Source organism: Festucalex cinctus, chromosome 7 (assembly GCF_051991245.1).
Source record: "Festucalex cinctus isolate MCC-2025b chromosome 7, RoL_Fcin_1.0, whole genome shotgun sequence".
NCBI lineage: Eukaryota > Metazoa > Chordata > Actinopteri > Syngnathiformes > Syngnathidae > Festucalex > Festucalex cinctus.
In genome coordinates, this window is record NC_135417.1 from 19,758,188 (window position 1) to 19,778,906 (window position 20,719).

At 40.8% G+C, this 20,719-nt stretch overlaps 1 protein-coding gene across 4 annotated transcripts in view; it reads right to left on the minus strand.

The window, feature by feature from the left end:
• ubr5 (ubiquitin protein ligase E3 component n-recognin 5) overlaps positions 1–20,719 on the minus strand; it is a 53,739-nt gene that overhangs the window by 18,838 nt on the left and 14,182 nt on the right. For 2 of the 4 annotated variants that reach the window (XM_077526283.1, XM_077526282.1), the window contains exons 9-35: positions 19,028–19,239; positions 16,783–16,899; positions 15,735–15,845; positions 15,466–15,620; positions 14,286–14,403; positions 13,624–13,808; positions 13,391–13,500; positions 12,889–13,001; positions 11,013–11,159; positions 10,799–10,910; positions 10,537–10,691; positions 10,258–10,455; positions 9,924–10,134; positions 6,841–6,967; positions 6,511–6,662; positions 5,870–5,965; positions 5,384–5,507; positions 4,814–4,911; positions 3,656–3,810; positions 3,465–3,556; positions 3,188–3,334; positions 2,958–3,076; positions 2,749–2,875; positions 2,326–2,455; positions 2,032–2,192; positions 941–1,180; positions 663–786 (exon numbers count right to left, since the gene is read on the minus strand). In XM_077526283.1, coding sequence (XP_077382409.1) covers positions 663–786; positions 941–1,180; positions 2,032–2,192; positions 2,326–2,455; positions 2,749–2,875; positions 2,958–3,076; positions 3,188–3,334; positions 3,465–3,556; positions 3,656–3,810; positions 4,814–4,911; positions 5,384–5,507; positions 5,870–5,965; positions 6,511–6,662; positions 6,841–6,967; positions 9,924–10,134; positions 10,258–10,455; positions 10,537–10,691; positions 10,799–10,910; positions 11,013–11,159; positions 12,889–13,001; positions 13,391–13,500; positions 13,624–13,808; positions 14,286–14,403; positions 15,466–15,620; positions 15,735–15,845; positions 16,783–16,899; positions 19,028–19,239 — 3,836 coding nt within the window. Of the gene's footprint in view, positions 1–662; positions 787–940; positions 1,181–2,031; positions 2,193–2,325; positions 2,456–2,748; positions 2,876–2,957; positions 3,077–3,187; positions 3,335–3,464; positions 3,557–3,655; positions 3,811–4,813; positions 4,912–5,383; positions 5,511–5,869; positions 5,966–6,510; positions 6,663–6,840; positions 6,968–9,923; positions 10,135–10,257; positions 10,456–10,536; positions 10,692–10,798; positions 10,911–11,012; positions 11,160–12,888; positions 13,002–13,390; positions 13,501–13,623; positions 13,809–14,285; positions 14,404–15,465; positions 15,621–15,734; positions 15,846–16,782; positions 16,900–19,027; positions 19,240–20,719 lie in introns of all 4 variants that reach the window. The other 2 variants (XM_077526281.1, XM_077526280.1) reach the window with 1 other exon arrangement.

A 20,719-nucleotide genomic window follows, 5' to 3' on the forward strand; every position in this document is an offset into this window, starting at 1 on the left:
AATTCAAATTTGTCCTCTGTAGTGGACCTTTTTAAACGTGAATATCTCCCACCCAGTGCATATGATTGAATTAACTCCTTTGTGCTCTATAGAGGACATTCAGAGCTTTCCAATGATACCAAATGTATAGGGGTGGGGCTTTTCTACCTTTGATTGCATCAAAAAAGAAAATGGCTTCCCTCAGTGCAAGCACTTTTTAGGGAAGAGGAAAAGTAAGTGTACTGTATAACACTTTTTTTATTGAACAAATTTAGTCTTTAATTGTTGTTAGCATGTTTTCTATAAGACTCTTAAGAACACAAAGTATTGTTTGAAGTATTTTAACTGTATTTGAGCCTAGCATTTAAGTTTTAAAAAATGTCCTCTATAGTGGACACATCATAGCTTAAAAATAACTTTTTTTTTTTTCCAAAAATTTCTTTTGCAGTATTACTTCAGAAAGATTGGGGTATATCAAAATAAACATGATTGGACAGTATTTTTTTTCCCCTGGTAGTCAGGAGGATAGAATGTCAGACATAATTTTGCAAAAGGAACAAACATGCAACCAATGCTTATCTCTAAAGACAACATCATTCAAAGTAAAACATTCAGTCCTCAATGAGGAGAGGAAAAAAATGCATGCTCAGTTAAACTTGGGCTTAATGATTTAAAACACTCACCTCTTCCACATCAGCTGAAACAATGTCATCTTGTTCCTCATCCCTGCCTCTGACAGGCTGAGATTGGCTGCTATGCCGGGGTTGAGGGTTCCTAATGATATAGGAGGCAGTAGTCTGGCTAGAGCTGGAAAAATAGAAAATGCCTAATTAAAAACAGCTTTTTGTGGAATTGCAGTATTTAAGTATAGTCTATTTAGTCACCAATAGAAAAAAAGAAAATGTATCTTGCTTGCTTACAAATTCATTAAAGACACATATGGGAAAACAAATCAACACACTTGCTAGATTGATCGGGTGAAGGTCTCGGAGGAAGTGGTTCAACAGAAAACAGCTCCTCGCTGCCCTGGACGGCATCAATACTTGTACTAGCCAAAGTAAATGGGGCTGTAGGTCTTGCAATGCCCATTCGCACTGGAACAATTAGAGACTCTGCCACATTGCAGAGCTCCTCTACAGCATAAGGTAGAAGAGCTTGGAAAACACGCCGACATTTACCGATGGGTTGCGGGATGAAGTTGCTGTAAGGAAGAAACAATTGGGGATGCAAAAATCAAGAGAGACAATTCATTATTAGCAACAGTAAATAAACCAAACCAATATAAAGTCAATCCCCCCTGCATACTCCCTTCTTCCCGTACACACTGCGGGCATGACATTTGCAGACACGGGGCAGGAAATTCAAACTCAAATACAATCTGAAAACAGGATTACCATTGTAAACCGCTAAAGGTGTTAATCTGCTCATTAGAAGAGGTTTGTGCCACAAATGGTCACATAAAAAGGTTATTGTAAAGCTATATTTGGGCAAATTGCTTTAAACATTTATGAAATGATATACAAGATATAATGATGAAAGATATTTATACTTAATATATTTCTTCTTTTGTATACCTGTGTGGCTACATTAATGATGTTTTTGCATGACCCATGTCAGGATCCCACTCCACTAACATTGTAATCCGTACAGAAAGGGAAAATGCGGAAGTGCTCAGCAAGGCGAGCAGGGTGCTGAGTCAACCGACAGAACAGAAACGACAATCAGCAGCTGACAAAACAATCGTGACACTTTGATTGGCTGAATCTGTAATATTTTTTTTCATGAGCTGCAGGATTTAAACTAAAAATGACGTAAAAGTGCTGGCAAATGTTGAAAATATAAAATTAATTTAAAAATAATAATTATAATAAAAATAAGAAGCTGAATATGGGGACCACAAACCCATAAACCGCGAAGCAGGGTTGGGTTTACTCAAATAAGGGATTTAAAAAAAAAAAAAAAAAATATATATATATATATATATATATATATATATATATATATTTTTTTTTTCTTTTTTTCTTTTCTCAAGGTTGTATGTGGAAGACTTACTTTTTCTTCTTGGATGAGGCCATCTCCACACTGAGGATTACAAATACTCTAGATACAGAGCGTAGAAATCTCCTCGTGACGTTGACTGCCTCCTCTCTTCGGCCAAGAGTGTACTTGTTCTGCAACTCCTTCACCAGTGTACCAAGTAAAGTGTCTATGAACTGACATGGGGAGAAGACAAGGACTAACCTTTGTATAGTTGAATGACTTGACTTGGTAGAGATGCGAAAATTGATTTGGTTTCACATTATGCAAGGAGCAATGTGTATATAGCATGGTGCTGAGTAGACTTACAGTGATGTCAGGAGCACACTTGACAATGAGGCAGTGAGTAAAACAGTCAAGGCGAATGGTGCCGCTCTGCTGATTCAAGTAGACCTGCTCTTCAGGAAGGAGATGGGCAATTCTGCTGCTAGCACTAAGACTAACAACAAAAACGGGAAAATAAATAGAAAATTAAATAAATAAATATGTGCTGTCTAGTGATTAAAATTTAATTAAGTGCACAATTTTCCATAATTAAATCACATTTTTCTACTTCTGCTTCTTTTTTCTTCAAAGCTTAGTTGTAACAGATTCTATCACTCTTATTTTTTTGTAGTGATATTGATCATGTGTCTATCACAATGCTTACTAGTGTTGATTTATTGCCCAACACTAAGTTTTAAACACATTTTTAAAAATATATGACTGGAAGTGAACAGGCTTGTTACTTACGGGTCTTTATTCTCTTGAGAACCAAACATGATCATCGACTTGAGGGCATTCCAGTCCTGCAGAACCCTCTCCAGAGCCAATTGAGCAAAGCGGGGAGGCTCCAGGTCATGATCTGGCATATCAGAATCTCAAATGGGGAAAAGGAGACACTTTCATACTGCATAGATATAATGAAACTCAGGTAAAAGACGAGCTTATGGTGAGCCTACCATCTGCACTTGCTGTCTTGCGATTTCTGTCCTCTCTGATGCGTGGTGGCCTGTACTGACAGTGCTCAACACTCTGCCTGGCAACAGTTTGCACTAGGAACAGTAGTATATGCTCACCCCTGGAGATGGAAATAATCAGAAACGTGGCTATTTGCAAGCTAAACTTGAACTGTAACATATTTAGAAAAAATAAATACATGTATTAATTCCAGTTTATTATATTTACTTACCTGCTGTTTGGTGCTGTAACCAAGTTAGTGGTTGTGAGCAACCGGTACAGCAAATCCAGGCGAGCAGCCTTTTGGCCAGCAATCAGCGTTTTACACTTGCACTTCTCCCAACAGTCACAGTACGCTGTGGGAGAGGTCCTTTTGAGCCTGTCATAGCAATACAATTTTATTATCCAGCATGTGGTGTGAATTTTAATTAAATTAATGTAGAGCCACACAACCTTGTAAGAAATCTACAAAGCTAAAAAAAAAAAAATTTGCCATTCTCAATACTAACTTGCAGTCGTGTCCTTTGTGACACACTCTGGCACATTCAGTGCAGCAGCAAAGAGACTCAAGTAATCCGCATGTCCGACACTCAAAGATGTCCTAAATACAAAGTGTGAGTCGGAGACAGCTTCTATTCAACATTAAAGTCATTCAATTATTTGCAGAGATGCTATCCCTCGGTTGAGTGAGAGGGCTGACCTGATTAATGTGCTCAGCTCCAGTCCAAGTGAAACTACATGTGTCATTGCAGCAGAGGACATAAAGGGGCGAATCGTCGGGATTTGTTCCCAGAGGACAAATCATTTCCATGAAAACAGAGTCTGAATCCTCTTTCTCTGCAATGCCTGGTTCGCCTAATGTGCGTCGAAAACATTCATGCACACAAAACAAAGGAAATGTACGGGAATGGAAAAGTTAAGGCATTTAATGAGCAGAAAATAAGTCACGTCTCAATTTTTGCCGAATGTATATATTGTTTTTGTTAGTATCCTAATTTTAGTTGCACGATTGTTTTTAAGATTAGTAGTAGGGTTTGTTGTCACAGCTGATACTGTATAGTAGTAGTTATAGCCCAGTGTTTCTCAATTCCGGTCCTCAAGCCCCCCTAGCCAACCTGTTTTCCATGTCTCCCAATTCCCAATGCAGCTGATTCCAATGACAGCTAAATCAGCCCGCTCTGGAGAAGCCTGATAACGAGCCTCACCTGCGTTGCAATTGGGAGACATGGAAAACAGGCTGGCTAAGGGGGCCTGAGGACCGGAATTGAGAAACACTGTTATAGCCTGTGTTGAGGGCCAGACAAGAGGGGGAAAAATGCAGTTTGTTTAATGTTTAATATGCATGGTTTTGAAATGGGTGAGGAATCTCAAGCACCAGCAATAAGACTTTCTAGCTTCATAAAGTTCTTAAAACAGCTTGTTATTACAAGTGAAATGGGGACAGGGATCTTCCTACATGTTTCTTCAAGTTAAATTTAATGACTTTTTAAGGTTACTTAAAGCTGCCCTATAGAGGAATTCACCCCAAAATATCTTATTACAATAGCCTTTTGATTTGCCCATTTAGGACTCAAACATCTTCTAAATATCAGATTAAAAAGTTAGCTGTTCACAATGGGTACTCCTGCAAGCCTTCGGCCAATAGTTTTTTCAGACTGGATTTGGGTTTGAATGTCCCACCCTGTCTGCGGCTGTAACGTGCGCATTGTGTACGTGAGAATTGAGTGTGCAGTTTCTTTTATGGCCACATGTGGCAGTAGCTATTCGAAATTCAATTTTCTGCATTGGGCAGCTTTAGACATAAAAGATCTTGCGGGATTAGAATGTGACGAGACTCTTTATGGGGTCTTCATCTCACCTTTGGCCATTTTTTGTGCTGCCTCCAAAACAGTAATGGCTGCTGGGTAGGCCCTTCCACTGACTGCCAGCATGAAGGGGGTCATTCCACGTGCATCCCTTTAAAAGGAAAGCAAAAGTACTTAATAAAACAATAAAAACAAAAAATAAATGTTCAAATGAACTTAAAATCCGCTAAAGACAACATTAAAACTGGGGTCTTAAGTTTTGACTGTTTGTAAACAATTGAAAACGGACTTCTCCCATGGCTCAATTCCTCTCTTTTCTCGTCAACATTGCGTGCCTTCAGCGACACGCCCCTGCTCTGTGATTGGCTGGCGGGCTAAACATGGACTTTCCTCCCAGAATAGTCCCTCTTATGGCAAAAAAAACAGTAAAATGGCAAAATACAGGCTGGGGGGTGGTAGTTGATGACAATCACCACCGCACATTAACAAAGGTGTTGATTGAGAAGGATTTCAGGGGTATACATCCAGCGTTTATGAAGTGTTTATTTCTGAGTGAAAACTTAAGAACCCGCCTTTAAACAAAAAGCATAGTATTATGTTCATAAAGAGTTAAAGAACCATACTTGGCAGACAGTAGTTCACGCAGATGTGGCCTCAAAACAACACTGTCACACATCAGCTTCAGTATAAGGTGAGCATTGGCCTTCCTGTCTTTAGATTCAACAACTGATGGCTCTGTGGATGGTCCTGCTAATATTGAGGAGGGAGGAAACCACAGTGAGAGGCGAAGCAAGACATTAGAAGTGACCTGCGCTCCACAGTGAACAAAATATTTTTTGCATTTAACTCCTTTACTATGAGCCTGGTTGCACTATTTCAGTACATTAGGCTTGGAGAAAGCTCTCATTACGAGTTCTGTAAAAATTTCTTGACACCAGTCAAGCATAAGTTTAGTCAAACTTATCTATAAACTTGTTGGCTGCTTCTTAACCATATAACAAGAGTGGTTGGCCATGGCCTTTCAGGTCCAATGCAAGAGCAAGGCAAAAACAGCAAAAAATTCACTCTCATTGTACTGTATTTCTATCATATCATGAAGCGACAGAAACCTGGTATGGTAGAAGTGCTCGGGCCCTGGCTGGTCCCGGTGGAGGCTGTTGTCAGTGAACCCATAGGTGGTGCTAGAATGAAGTCAATATCACCTTCTGTCGAGGCAAAATCGATCTAATCATATCACGTAGTTACCAAAACAATATATTTCATCTCATTCAGAATGTATTGGATCAACTCTTTAATTTTCCAGCTCAGAATAAAATGTAACGGCATGCCCTTGTACACTGTAAACTCAAGGTGGGTTACTATTGCAGAATAGTGTTGGGATGATGGGTAAAACAAATTTGAATTGAAATTCTTATCTCAAACAATTTTTATTGGTTTCTGAATTTAGTTAGTTGACGGTGACAGGCAAAAAAGGGCCAAACAGTTTTGCAAACAATGCTATATCGCAGACCTCAACTATCCACGGTCTATGACTGACCCAAATGATGTCATTATGAACTAAAAATGCAAAATAAGCACATAATTTTAAATGTGTTTATAAACGGCGAGGGTGTGCCTGTTCTAAAAACTAAATTAAAGCTAACTTAATTAAAAAAACAAAAAAAAAAACAAAAAAAAAACAAAACAAAAAAAACCTAGCCATAACGAACAATCCAAAATTATCACAACCCATGGTTTATGACACACTCACCAGGGTCCATGGGCGGAGGATCAGGGACCCAACTTGGAGGGGCAATTGGCGGTGACACAGGGTCCTGGTGGTCACTGGAGGACGGGCCCGACTCATGGCGGCCAAGGCCAGCTGCTCTTAAAGAGCGCCGCATCATTTCTCTCAGCCGAAGCCTGAAGCCAATACAAGAAATAATACATTGACATTATCCATGTTTCGGGGGGGCGAGGGGCTTGGTTGGCGTGTATAGCAAAAACGCGCTATATAAATAGCAGTCCATTCATGACACTGTATATCGAATGAAAAAGTCAAGCATTCTCCTTTTCTTCCTTTGAACAATTTAGCACTTACCCTCTGCTACTGGAGGAGCCAGTCCTATTTCCAGAACTGTTGCTGGAGACCACGGAGATGGCATTTGCAATAGCCTCTACAGCAGATAAGCGCTCAGCAAATGTGTTCCGCTCTGACCTTTCAGCTTCTGAAAATAATAATGGTTATTTAGCATTCATATGTGCACTGAGGCAGAAGAAAGCAGGCCATTCAAATAGTGGTATGCTGACTCAAAGGAACACAAATCCTTGGAAAATGTTCTAATCATAAATGCTTCCAAATGCCACAATAGGTTACATGGCCAAATTACTCTAAAATGTACAGTTTTCAACTATGAAATGTTAAATAGTGATAAACTGTTTCCTTGCTGCCTTTTTTTCTTTTTGTCGCACCTCCCTGACGACCGGTGCCATCCCATTAGACCAGGGGTGGCAAACTGCGGTCCTCGAGGGCCGGTGTCCTGCAGGTTTTGCAGATTTCCCTACTCGAAGTGCAGCTGATTCCAATTAACAGGCTCGTTATCAGGTTTCTGCAGAGCTTGCTGATGAGCTGATCATGAATCAGCTGTGTTGAAGAAGGGAAATATCCAAAACCAGCAGGACTGCGGCCCTCGAGGACCGGATCTCGCCACCCCTGCATTAGACCATACTCTTTGCGGCAGCACAGGATGATCGGGCGGTGTCAGCCTTGTTGTGTGGCCACTCGCAGGGTACAAGACAGAACAAATGTATCTGGCAATCTAATATAGCAACAGCCGAAAAAAATGTCATGCAGTTTGAGCTCGCCATTAAAGGGAGCATTAAAATATGCACCCAGGTGAAAAAAACAACAACAACCAAAAAATAAAAAAAACATGGGCAGCGGCACAAAGTAAAACTATCTATCACTTTAATGCCAAATCAAATGATCCACAGACAACAACTGTGCTAGCAAGATTATTCTTCACGATAAAAATAGTTTGCTGCAACACAGACACTTACCCCGGGTTTTCACTGGATGCAGTTGCGGTGCGGTTGCAGTGCGGTCCGGCGACGCAAGCAATTAGATTCCATTCATTCGAATGGTGCAGTCTACACCGCTTGCGGGTGCGTTGCGTGTTGACTGCGGAAGGCTTGCGGCGTGCCGCAAGCCTTCCGCAAGGATAGCCTATTTTCTATTTTTGCCGGACGCCGCAGCGGTAGGCCTCCGGCAAATGTCAAGCTAGCACAAAACACATCGAGCGCGACAGGAAGACCGAGGCAGTTTCAAAATAAATTTCCGGTTACCTTTCAGAATAAAATACTCGCCAGCTCCTATTTCGCAAGTTTTTCAGCAAAACGTGACGTGGGCGTCGCCGGGCCATGTGCTCATTCACGGTTTAGACACCAGCGAACATGGACGAGGAGAGGTTTATATTGGAGGTGGAAAACCACAAAATAATATATGACACGGCACATCCTTTTTATAAGGACTGTAATGTATTGTGAGTTTGATGTTCGCGATTGCTTGTTGTGCCCGTCTCGCTTGCCGTACTGAGCGGCAGCCGGACCCGGAAGACAGAAATAAAGAGTGGACCCGCACTGACCCGACTCTCGTTATTAATATACTTTACAAGGACAACCAAAAAAAGGATGCTGCATGGAATCTCATATCTTTCTGCTTCTCTGTTGAGCAGACTTTCTGTATGTTTGTCGTTGTGAAATGCCACATGATCGCGCGCGCGCGGTCCCGCGAGACACGTTGGGAAGTGGGCGGCGACGGAGCTGCCGGACCGCAGCTGTGCGGAGCCGGTGTGGATTGACAAAAAAATTGACCCGTCCGGAGCACGCAGTCAAGACGCACCGCACCGCAACCGCACCGCAACCGCATCCAGTGAAAACCCGGGGTAACATTGCGACACTTGTCGCATTACTCCAGTACATTCATGTCAAGCTGCACATCAGACATGCTCCAGAAAGCATTCCTCTGAATGAACTAACGAATGTTGACCAACTTATTTCATCCATGTGTACACTGACAATGTCAAAGCGTCAAGAGTCACAATTTTGGTGTGTTTTGTTGCAAATAAATGACAGTGGTTCAGAGAATGGATGGAGATTAGATGAATTAAGTTCTTGATAACAGACACTTGTCTGTACAGAAACAGTTGGTACAAAGATGGGAGTTTCACTTTGCGCTGCTACCGTCATTCCTTGCCGCCAGTCACGAGTTACCGCTGGTATGAATCTTTTAAAGAGAAACTAAACTGCAAAATGTTTAAAGCAAGAGTACCGTATTTTCCGCACTATAAGGTGCACCTAAAAGCTTTCAATTTTTTCAAAAGCTGACCATGCGCCTTATAATCCAGTGCGCCTTATATATGGATCAATATTGAGCCGCAACAGGTCTCGCTGTCAAGACGCTATTGGTGACCCTTCACGATCGGTGACGCATGTGCAGAAGATCCAGCCATCTTGGATCGCTAGCTAATACTAATACTTTACCTCAGAGAAAACAATAAAACAGCTGTTTATTCATTTTGGGAGTGAATGGAGTTGTCAGAAAGCTGGTTTGTAATCTATTAATAAAGTTTGACTGACCTATCTGACTGTTTTGTGGACATTCCCTTTAGCGCAACGCCATCTAATGGATGCATAACGTAACCCCAGCCTCTACTGTCACGCCTTCTATATGGAAAAAGTTTTAAAATATGTCATTCATTGAAGGTGCGCCTTATAGTGCGGAAAATACGGTACCGTTAATGTGTGTGTCTCACTACTCTAAATATATTACTCCAATTAATATTGCGGAATAATATTTAAGGGAGAAAGTGACGACGAAGTGCCAGTAAAGAGTTGCCGCCTACCACAGCGCTCCAATAAACTGTCAGCTGGTATTACAGTGAGTGATGGATTTTGCTGGTGCTATACAGCAACATATGAAAAATTATGCACGGATATTTTGCTGCTCAACAGTGTTATAGTCTAGTGATAGGAACAGATGGGTGAGTCAAAAGTAATCTGTAAATTGGGCGATTGGAAGACAAGACCTCCAAAACGTGAATAGCAATTACTTGAACTCAATTATTAAACACTGATGCAAGATATGAAAGTCAACTCGGCACACGCTAAACACACCAGGCTTACCTTCCTCCTCTTTGGTTTCCTTGTTACTAACAGGGAAGCATACAGAAACAGCAGCATGCAGAATGTTGCGGTTTCCATCACAACGGTGGCCAAGAAGTGCACTGAGGGTATGGCTTCCCTGATCCAATAGAAAGGCTTGTTCGAGGTTCACCAGATACTGCCGACACGCTTCATAGTCACAACGCAAAACATGCTGCATCAGCGTCTGTTTCTAAATAAGAGAGAGAAAGAGAAAGACGTTTATCACACACATGGATGGCAGAAATTTTAAACACTGTATAAATTATAGCTGGTTTCTATTAACACTAACAGCTAAATGTGAAATTACATTTACCTCAACAGCCATAATGATAATAGCAGCTTTCTTTTTAATGGTGGAGTTTGAGGGGAGATTGGCAAGAGAGTGCACCCCCATTCCCAGACTATTTATGGGTGGCAGATCTAGCCAATCAGGATCTCGAATTCCACCCATGCAGTCTTTGGCCATTGGGTAAATTGTACCATTTCCATCTCGAAGAATGATAGGAGATTCCTACAGGAGGAATTATTTCCCATTATCAATATAGCATGCCATGTGCTCAAATTTTAAAAACCATTCAGTCCATCATCTCACCTGTCCCGCAGTAAAGATGGCCACATTACGCTCATTCTGTCCTAGGAAAGCCATATTGCTCGTCGGGAAGTTATTCTCCTGCTCAGCTTTGCCAGTGGCCAAGTCAAAGATACAGTACCGAACCCAGTTACCAGTTTTCAGCACTGCATGGACTCCTGCAAGATGGCAATATGTTACTGCAAGACATTTTTTCAGTTGCAGCATGTAAACATATTACACAAAGTAAATTTTCTCGACGCAATTACATGTACAAATGACAAACCTTTGGAATCAACATTAACGGCCAGGATCTCTGCCTTTTCAGGGATACAGAGCTTTTTGGGTGTGCGCTGAAAACAGTCAGGGACCTTTGGAGTTCCCCCAGTTTTGACCACCTGCCCAGACAGACAAAATGAACAAGTACTCCAATTGACTTTGAATGAGATATTGTACATGTTTGAACATCAGAAGAATTTTCCTTTTTTTTTTGTACTTACCTGCAGCTCATCTATTCTAAGAAGCCTGCAGTCCTGAAGAAGTGAAGAGGGGTCTGAGTCTGGGGGGGCAGTAGTGCTCTGGTTGTTCATGCTGCTTGCTGTCCCCGGAAACTTCACTGCAACATATGCACCATCCACTTTCAGCACCTAGGCACCAGGAGAAAATGGGAATTTAAAGGGAATTAAAATGAGCTTTCATTGTCTAGAAACATAGAAAACCCACGGACAAGTGATCCCTTAATGTACCTGATATTACAGTGCATCATGAAAATTATTCATACTACAACAGTGAAACAAAAGGTGCTGTATAAACTGTCTCTGCTAAAAAAAATATATAAAAAAAATAAAATACAAAAAAGTGGCAACACTGCACCAAAATTATTTGCAAACTGCCAAAAGAAATGGAAAAAGTTGTCATGACAACTAATGTATGACATATTTAGCATGAAGCATCTGCCACAAGACAGATTTACTATTCACAGCATCAAATTTTGCAATAACCAACCATGATTCTACCTTTGGCCACAACGAGACCTGGGATTCTAGTTAAGGTAAGCCATTTGAAACTAAACAGAAAAACTTTTTCATAGAAGCAGAAGTTTGGAATACAAAAGACATTGATCTATCATTGAATATCTTAAGGGTATTCAAGTTCGTTCATTTTGAGTTTGATGACGTAATTGCGGGCACGTCTCAGTTCTCCTATCTACTGCTCATACTAGTTGTGTAGTGAACATTGACAGGGAGCCACAAACTGAGAAATGAGATGCTTGCAGTATGCTTTTAGCTTTGCTGGTGTGTTGGCTGTGGGACATACCTGTGTAGTTTGGATCGTCACGGAAGTTATTCTTTTAGCTCGCGCGCAGTACCAACGCCGGGACATACAAGTGCACCGAGAGGACTCTATAGCCATGGGAAATACCGAGATGTACGGCACTGCTACTGCTACTGTCTTCAGTGGCATGCTGTCACTCGTAACGCACGCGCGTGCGCACGCACACTATCCCGTGACGTGCGCGAGTCCGGTGTTGACGGTAGGCGTGACGTCTTTGCATTATGTTTACAACATCCGGGGAATGAAGCGTCTCTGAGCGCTACTTTGCTAGCTCTCTGTCAACACCGAAGTAGCTTGAATAGTGATGCTACTGAAATGTAAACAAAACAAGTAGAGTACGGCGCAGAACTCTTGCTATTGTTCTGAAAACCATAAAGCCTCACTCGCAACCGATTCACAGCCACGCGATATCCGGTCCACAGCTTTGCAAGCAACGTATCTAAGGATTCCCGGCGGATTTTGTATCGGTTGACGAGTTTGCTACCGATACGGTCGTTTAGCTCCCCTTGACGAACGATGGTTTGGTCGAATCGTTTTTTTGTCCCACCCCTAGTCCAAAGCAACGCCCATACATGACGGGATGGATACTTTGACTCCTTATTGCTGCTCAACAAACATGTTTCATTTCTGAAACATTTATGTTTGAGAACATGTGAGATTAATTTTGTAAAAACATTTGATTTCAAATTTCATCATGTGAGCATAAGGTTAACGTCAAGGTCAAATTATAGTTCAAAAGGTCAAGCGACTAAAATATGGACCAATCTTCTAAAATGCAGATTTGGAATCCTTGTTGTATTCCCTTTTCAACAATACCTGTGAAGGGAACAATTCAAAGGTAGATGGCCATACCCCTTTTTGCCAAAAATGTAAAAATTCTCCCAAACCCGTTGTGCCATATCTGCTTGGTTATACCAACAGGGCGATTTGGCATGGAGCAACCCTACTACATAAAATGCACAGATAAGTGCTTTGGATACCTTTCAGATGCACAATGTTTTGTGCAAAAGATCTCGACATCGCAACATTTTCAGTACTGACCTTTCCCACAGGGACGTTTTTAACATCCTCCACAAACACCACCTCTCGAAGAGGCCACTGCTCCTCATTCACTTTTTCTTCCTCCTTGGGGGCTGCGGTGGAGCGCCTTCGCTCTGTAAGATTTACACCATACTAAATGTTAGTGCGTGCAGCATATTTAAACGGGACTTATCAGTATTAATGGAGGGAATTTTTCAATGACGAGAGTAATTATGCAATGACTGACAAGTAATGCTGAATAGATACAATATTCTGGTATATTTAATGTTTCTGAATGGTTCATTCATAGTAACAACAAAAACAATGCAGAATAAGGTCTGTAAAGAGCCAACTGTGAATTTGGAAAACACGATGCTGACAAAAGCCTGTGCACCATCTGTTTCAAAGTCTTTGGGTCTAATGAGAGCAGCGAGTGAGGAACTGGTGTTGAGGCTGGAAGCCAGGGAGAAAACCCAAAGCATGACAGCTCAAGAAAAGTACAGGTTAAGAGGGGGAGACTTACTGTATGGCAGTGAAGCACTGCTAGCAATGGAGGACGTATCACTGCATGTAGAAGCTGGGGAAGGGGGAGGGCCCATCTCAGTCTTCACCAACTCCGGCTTGTTTTCTGTCCTAATGGATATAATAAGAGTTTGATCTGGATGGTTTATTTTATTGCTATTATTAACAGGCTGAAACAAGTCAAAACAAATAAGAATTTATTGGATGAAAAATGGGAGATGTGATAAAACTGACTTGGTTTCTTGGGTTTTAGTAGTCTTCTCCATGTTCTTCAGGCTCTCTGGTGAGCGCAGCTGAAACCTGCAGCTGTCATTCATGTTCCACACAGACTCCAATAAGAAACCAACTTTGGGAATCCCCGCGTTAACTGAAAAGGCCACTGCCCCAGTATGGTAGAGAGGGTTATTCCTCAGGCATACCTAAGGAAAGATATTTACACAAAAAAAAATGCAAATAAAAAAATTTTTCAGCTCCAGCAATCAGTATAATAAAGAAAGGATTCCAGTTTCAGTTCAGTGATTTGTGCAATTCTTGGCACTTCCATCATTATCGAAAAAATAATCTATGAATTGTAACACTTGTTAGCGTTTGATGGGGTTATAACCAGAGATACAGTACCCAAAGGGTGGAGCGCTAGATATGTGGCAGTTCATTGACTGCTTGTCTGTAAATACAGGCAATTGAGAATGTAACACAACCGTGAAGTGTGATAAGAACACAAAATGCACATTTTCTCAAATAAAGTGTGCCTTGCCCTCTGAACTAGGTTTACTGTACCAAACTGAAATACCTAAAGGTCAAGACAGCTAATAATTTTCTTGCATAAGGAACAAGCATTTAACATTCTATGTGGACTGTAGCTGAGTAATAACAAAAATACAAACAAACGATCTTACTTGGGTTCCCACTGTGATGTTGGGTATTGAGGAAATGCCAGCACTAGACTTTGGCTTTTTATTCTTGGCTCTGGCCTTTTCAAGCATTTTTTTCCGTTGACTAAAAGGCACCACACCCCTGCAAACAGATAACAGATCACCTGTATTTATGCCTCTTTCATTTCATTAAAACAGGAAAACCACAAGGACATACTCAAATAATATCAGCTATACATACAGCATATGTGTCACATAGGATTCTCAATGTGTTTTGTCTCCAAATAATTGTGACCATAATGGTTTACTAAGACATGTACAACTGTTTAGACTAAAAAGGGAGAAAATTGTGGCTTTATGTGTTACTGCAAAGCGGAGTTTGGAAACTTAAACACGGAAATATGACGCGCATGACGGTAAATTGACCTGCTACATTGTGGGGTGCTCGTTGGACGCCCGCTGCTGGAGATAACTATACAACTTTAAATACATGTTTTAAAGTGAATTAATACAGAACAAACTTAATTGTCATCACAATACGCTCCATCACTAGTTTACAGGGTCCAAGCGTCTTCCACTGAACTGCGATCGCTTGCTGCGTGTTAAAGCATCTCTAGCGTGCGATTTGTATGTCATCGCTAAATCGCTGAGCAATGAGTATTAAATTACGCGATTATTTGGGGAAATGTTAAAAAAATAAATAAAGGGCAGGCGAGCGTGACCGTCACGGCTGAATCTTTCTTTACAAGCCCCACGCCCCCCAACAGTATGCCATCGTTGCAGCCTCAATGGCCGCGAGTGGTACCAAGGAGGAAGAGAGCAACACAGCAGACAGTAGAAAGCTTATACACAAATTAATATGAAAATATTACTCAAATAATCAATGGAATAATCAATAGGTTAATCCGATTACAAAAAGATTTGTTTGCAACAGCCCTAGCTGGTTTCACGCTTGTCCCTGGTTGGCGGCTGTCCTCTGCTTTCTCGAGCGCCAGTTTTGAATGTTGTGTTTACAAATAGCAATGAAAAAACTTCGCACAACACCTTTAATTTTTTTCCACAAACACACTATGCAATATTAATGACAAATTGTGTTTAGACTAGCAGGGGCACATACAACAATGCAGCAAATAAAATCGTTTAACTTGACTTCAGCTTTAATGTGACAGGTACGGTATATTAAAGTGTAAGCTATGCTTCTTACCACCAGTAGAGGCTGTTCTCCAACTGTGCACAAGTGTAGAGTGCACAGCAGTAGATGGACACCATTCGCTCCCCCTGAAGCTCAGGGAAGGCTTGTGCAGTGTGCTCCAGCTTAGCAGCTACTGTGCTTAGTGTGTCGTCAACCCACGTTGCCACCTATACAACAGACAAAAAACATATGATTTATGAAATACATGAGTGCAACTATGATAAGAGTGTAATTGAACTCCCTAAAACTCATATTATGCTCATATGGTAAAAGATATATACCTTGTTGGTCTCTGTTGATACAGTGGCTCGGATACTATTAGCTGACAATAAGGTGATCCTCTCGTTGGCCAACCCCAAGAAAGTCACACGTGGATGATGAATGGAAGGATTCTGATGGGACAAATAACCATACTGAGTAGGGATGCAAGATATTTATTGGAGCGGTAATTATCGGCCCAATATTAGGAGAAAATGTCAATTATATCAGTCCGATATTGCAAAATCAGACCAGTATTGAAAACGGACTCAAATATACTAATGTTGGTCTGTGTACCATCAATTTAAGATTCTAAGCCGCCGCTGCATGAAATAGGAGGTAATAAAGAGCAACTTCACAAGTAACAGTGAGCCATTTGTCAACACTGTTTTAGTTTTCTTAGACACATTTATTTGGACCAGGGGTCCAGCCTATGACCAATTAGGATGCACAGGCACCCAAGTTTCACTATGAGGTGACTGGAAAAATGCATAGGTTGCACATGTACAACCAGCCGAAGTTTTCTCGACTCTAAAAACAATATTTATTATAAATATTGAAACCTGGGGTAAAAATTTTCATGAGCTCACTTGATGGGTCCCATGATGAGTCGTATTTTTAATCTTTTGTTTTTATTTTGGTCCTCGAAAATGTTTGGGGTCCTGTGTTTGTGTGTGCCCACGTATGCGTGCGCAATGTGCATTGTTGAAACGTCAATGCCACGTAAAAAAAAAAAAAAAAAAAAAAAAAAATTTGAGTGAGTTATTCCTTGAAGCAATCAAATTAGATACTGTATGTATACTGTATAAAATACTACTGTATATTAAATATAAAAATATGAACTTATCAGTTATCAGGATCGGACATACAAAGCAGAAAACTATCGATTATCTCGGGATCCCCACGAAAGAGCTGGACCAAGTCTATCAAGTCCCTGTAGTGTAAAAAGGTCTTCTAAATTTGCCAGACAGCAGAAAAGATTTAACAACTTCACTCCCCCTGTCAAACCCCGTCACCCCCCCCCCCCCCCCCCAAAAAAAAATATAAAAAATAAATGCTTAATTGTTAAACCTGGGCATTCCTGTAGGGTTCCGGTTCACTCCATTTCCACTGATAAAGTTCTCCTTTGGAGCTGACAGCCACCAACTCAGAGAACATGGCTCCAATGCTGACAAACTTCACACCATCCTGTAGCGAAAATCAGAGATCTCAATGTGAGGAGAAGCCATTAATAATGTTAGGACAAGCAGGCACACATTTAGGACCTATCCACACAGAAACATTATTTTTACCAACTCCATAAAGAAACAGTGTTTCATGACCTCAAATTTGAAATTGTTTTCAAAGGCCTCCCACAATGGTTAAATCTCAAATTGCCTTCTGTGGAGACATCCAATAAGCAGTGTTGTTAAACTATGATGTCACCATTGCAGCAATACTGTTGTGCAACATGCACACAATTTTATATCCCAATAACAATAAATTGTATATCCCTAAATTGTATTTTTCTTTAAAACTACATGAAATTAATGGTCATTTCCGCACATCTTTTATTTATTTATTCATAAAACAAACATGAAAAAAAAGAATAATAAAACTAAAATGAAGTACAAATATCCAGAGGCCAAATAAATACTATTCAAAGTATCGTGACATGCATATGGCTAGGAAATCCACACAAACTTCCCTTATTTCATCCACAGGTATAGATGAAATTATAAATATTGTTTTGGATTGTTGTCAAACACAATAAATATGTACTGTATATAATGGTTTTTTTTTTGTTTTTGGTTTTTTTACTTGTCTCATTCGCTTAAAACCAAGTAATGGGAGTGTGCAGTGGAGTTACTTGCCGCATCACTTACCCCGGGTTTTCACCGGATGCGGTTGCGGTGCGTTCCTGCGACGCAAGCAATTAGATTCCATTCATTCGAATGGTGCCGTTTACACCGCTTGCGGGTGCGTTGCGTGTCGACTGCGTCTCAGCTGCGCCGTGCCGCAGACCTTCCGCAAGTATAGACCTATTTTCTATTTTTGCCGGACGCCGCAGCGGTAGGCCTCCGGCAAATGGCAAGCTAGCACAAAACACATCGAGCGGGACAGGAAGACCGACGCAGTTTCAAAATAAATTTCCAGTTACCTTTCAGAATAAAACACTCGCCAGCTCCTATTTCGCAAGCTTATCAGCAAAACGTGACGTGGGCGTCGCCAGGCCATGTGCTCATTCACGGTTTAGACACCAGCGAAAATGGACGAGGAGAGGTTTATATTGGAGGTGGAAAACCACAAAATAATATATGACACGGCAGATCCTTTTTATAAGGACAACCAAAAAAACCAAAAAAAGGATGCTGCATGGAATCTCATAGCAGAAGAAGAAGAAGAAGAAGAAAAGGTTAAATCAAAAGAAGTCCACCTCACTTTCTGCTTCTCTGTTGAGCACAGACTTTCTGTATGTTTGTCGTTGTGAAATGCCACATGATGGCGCACGCGCGGTCCCGCGAGACACGTTGGGAAGTGGGTGGCGACGGAGCTGCCGGACCGCAGCTGTGCGGAGCCGGTGTGGATTGACCAAAAAATTGACGCGTCCGGAGCACGCAGTCAAGACGCACCGCACCGCAACCGCACCGCAACCGCATTCTGTGTAAACCCGGGGTTAAACGCCTACATCTGTCGGCCAATCAGATGACAGACAGTAAGGTCTCGACCCTACTCAGCCTGCGTTCTACAACCAGGTTGGAAGAGTCTCAATCCAACGGTTACATCGTAGCTGCATGGTCCCAAAAAAGTGTAATGGGAAATCAACCACAGAGAGTGGAACCAGGCTATTTCAGGGTAGAAACTGGCACAATGGAAAATGGGTTAATAAAGTCTGTTCGTTCCAGAATTGGCTGCAATTCTCCACAGCGCAGTGGCACCACCAACACAGACTAGCTAGCTGTTTCTGGCTTGCTAGAGCATAGATAGCCATATCGACCTATTTGTATTTAAGGCTTTTTTTTCTTTTTTTTTTTAACTGGATGGAGTGGTGTACACATCTCTCAACCACGCTATTTTTGGTACAGTACAGTATAGATTCTTTATCTATGGCAGCTAAATCGTAACGATGATCACGATACACATCATTATCCTGACCCCCAATCAAAACAGGCTTAACATATGTGCTACACTACCACAGATTTTTTTTTTTTTTGTGGGTGTGGACATGAATAATTCCTGAAGTACTCCATGTATTAAATTATTTTTCAAAAAGCAAAAGAAAACAAGCGTTGCATGTTCCAGGCACAGAACAAATAGCTGCATGTGCTCCTCCTACCTTGTCAGGCCACCATTGAAGCTCCTCTCCAAGAGAAACAGGGCTCTGAACTGGGATATTCTTCTTGTCCAAGCAGGGTTCTCCATCACGGCTAGTGGATCCTCTCTCTGTATCGAATGAGGCCCCGTCCAGCCACCGGCGCTCACGTAATCTCAAGACAGACTCACGCTCACGCAACAGCTCAGAGTCGCGCTCTAAGGGAAGAAGGAGAACTGGTATGCAATAAGGTCACACCAGTGGGATAGAAGTAAGCCACTCTCTGGGAAAGACCCGTCAACATTCTTTTAAGTATAGAGAACTATAAGATTTTTTTGAATCACTATTGCAAATCAAAATTGCAGTGCTGAGGATTGGGTTGAAGTCTTAATAATAGTTATAGGTGAGTCATTTTACAAGCTCTTATGTTAAAATGCAAGTAGATAAGGAAATGGATTGACAGAGAAATCATGCAAAAGCTAGGGCGAGAGTGGACTCGGCAGTTTTTTTTTTTTGTTTTTTTTAAAGGATAAACATGATAGCTTAACTATTCTTTTCGTGTAAAGACAGGTGGGCAGCGGGCCTTTCTCAGAGAGCTCATTTTTGTACTACAGCCATGCACCATATAACACCAACCACGGATAGATTTTACCACCAAACATTCATATTATAAACCCAGATGAATCGGCGGAAGGTTAGATAATTAAGGCCATTTAAAAATAAACAATTCAGCTCAAGCCATTTTATTAGTTATGCATTCGGGGAAGGCCAGTATTGATTAAATTACATCTATTTTTAGGCAATATATTGATAGTTATAACTACATTTGAAAATGTTGAAGTGCTTTCAGCTTGCAAAGAGCAGCATTCATTATTTGTTATATTTTAGCAATACATCTCAGTATCTGCTTTGTAACAATATGTAGGCTCAGCCATGAAAATCTAAACAATTGACTGTATAATACAAGCTAGGATGTAGAAGAAAAAAAGGGGAGAACAGAACTCTGTACTAAAGCTAAATCTGAAATATTGTGACCCACCAACCAAGCCCTACAGCGAAATGCAATGATGCAAGTAACTGACAACCACCCCAGAAAAACTTAACACTTTGGTACTAAATTGTGCTATGGCAGCACACAACTAAAAGCGTACAACAAAGGTGAATAGATGAGTTTTTCAGTTAATAGCTGAAGAAATGTTGCTCAGAGGGGAAAAAAGAAAAAAAAACAGTGAATTTGTAAATAGCAAACAGAATAAGTGAGACTTCACTACACACACACACAAAAAAAAAAAAAAAAAAAAAGGTTTAGTTTGGTTAGCCCTTTATGCCATTGTATTTTATAAATGTATTTTGTCAGACTGAATGAATTAAATTTTAGCTTTTGAGAATTTTAAAAAGTCAATCTGCTGTAGACTATGTTGCTACAAGTGTGTATGTTCATACTGTAAATGCAATATAAGCACTCTGCCTACAATGTAAAGTATCCTGTCTGTGTTATTGTGGAATAGGGGTGTTAAAAAAAATCGATTCGGCAATATATCGCGATACTACAGCACGCAATTCTCGAATCGATTCAATAGGCAGCCAAATCGATTTTTTAACATCCATTTTTGATGAAAAAATATTCAACAAAAAGTCTAACTTTCACACCTTAAGCATGGAAGAATGTTCTATTAATGGAGCATTAAGCCTTAATATTTTATTTCAATGCTGTTC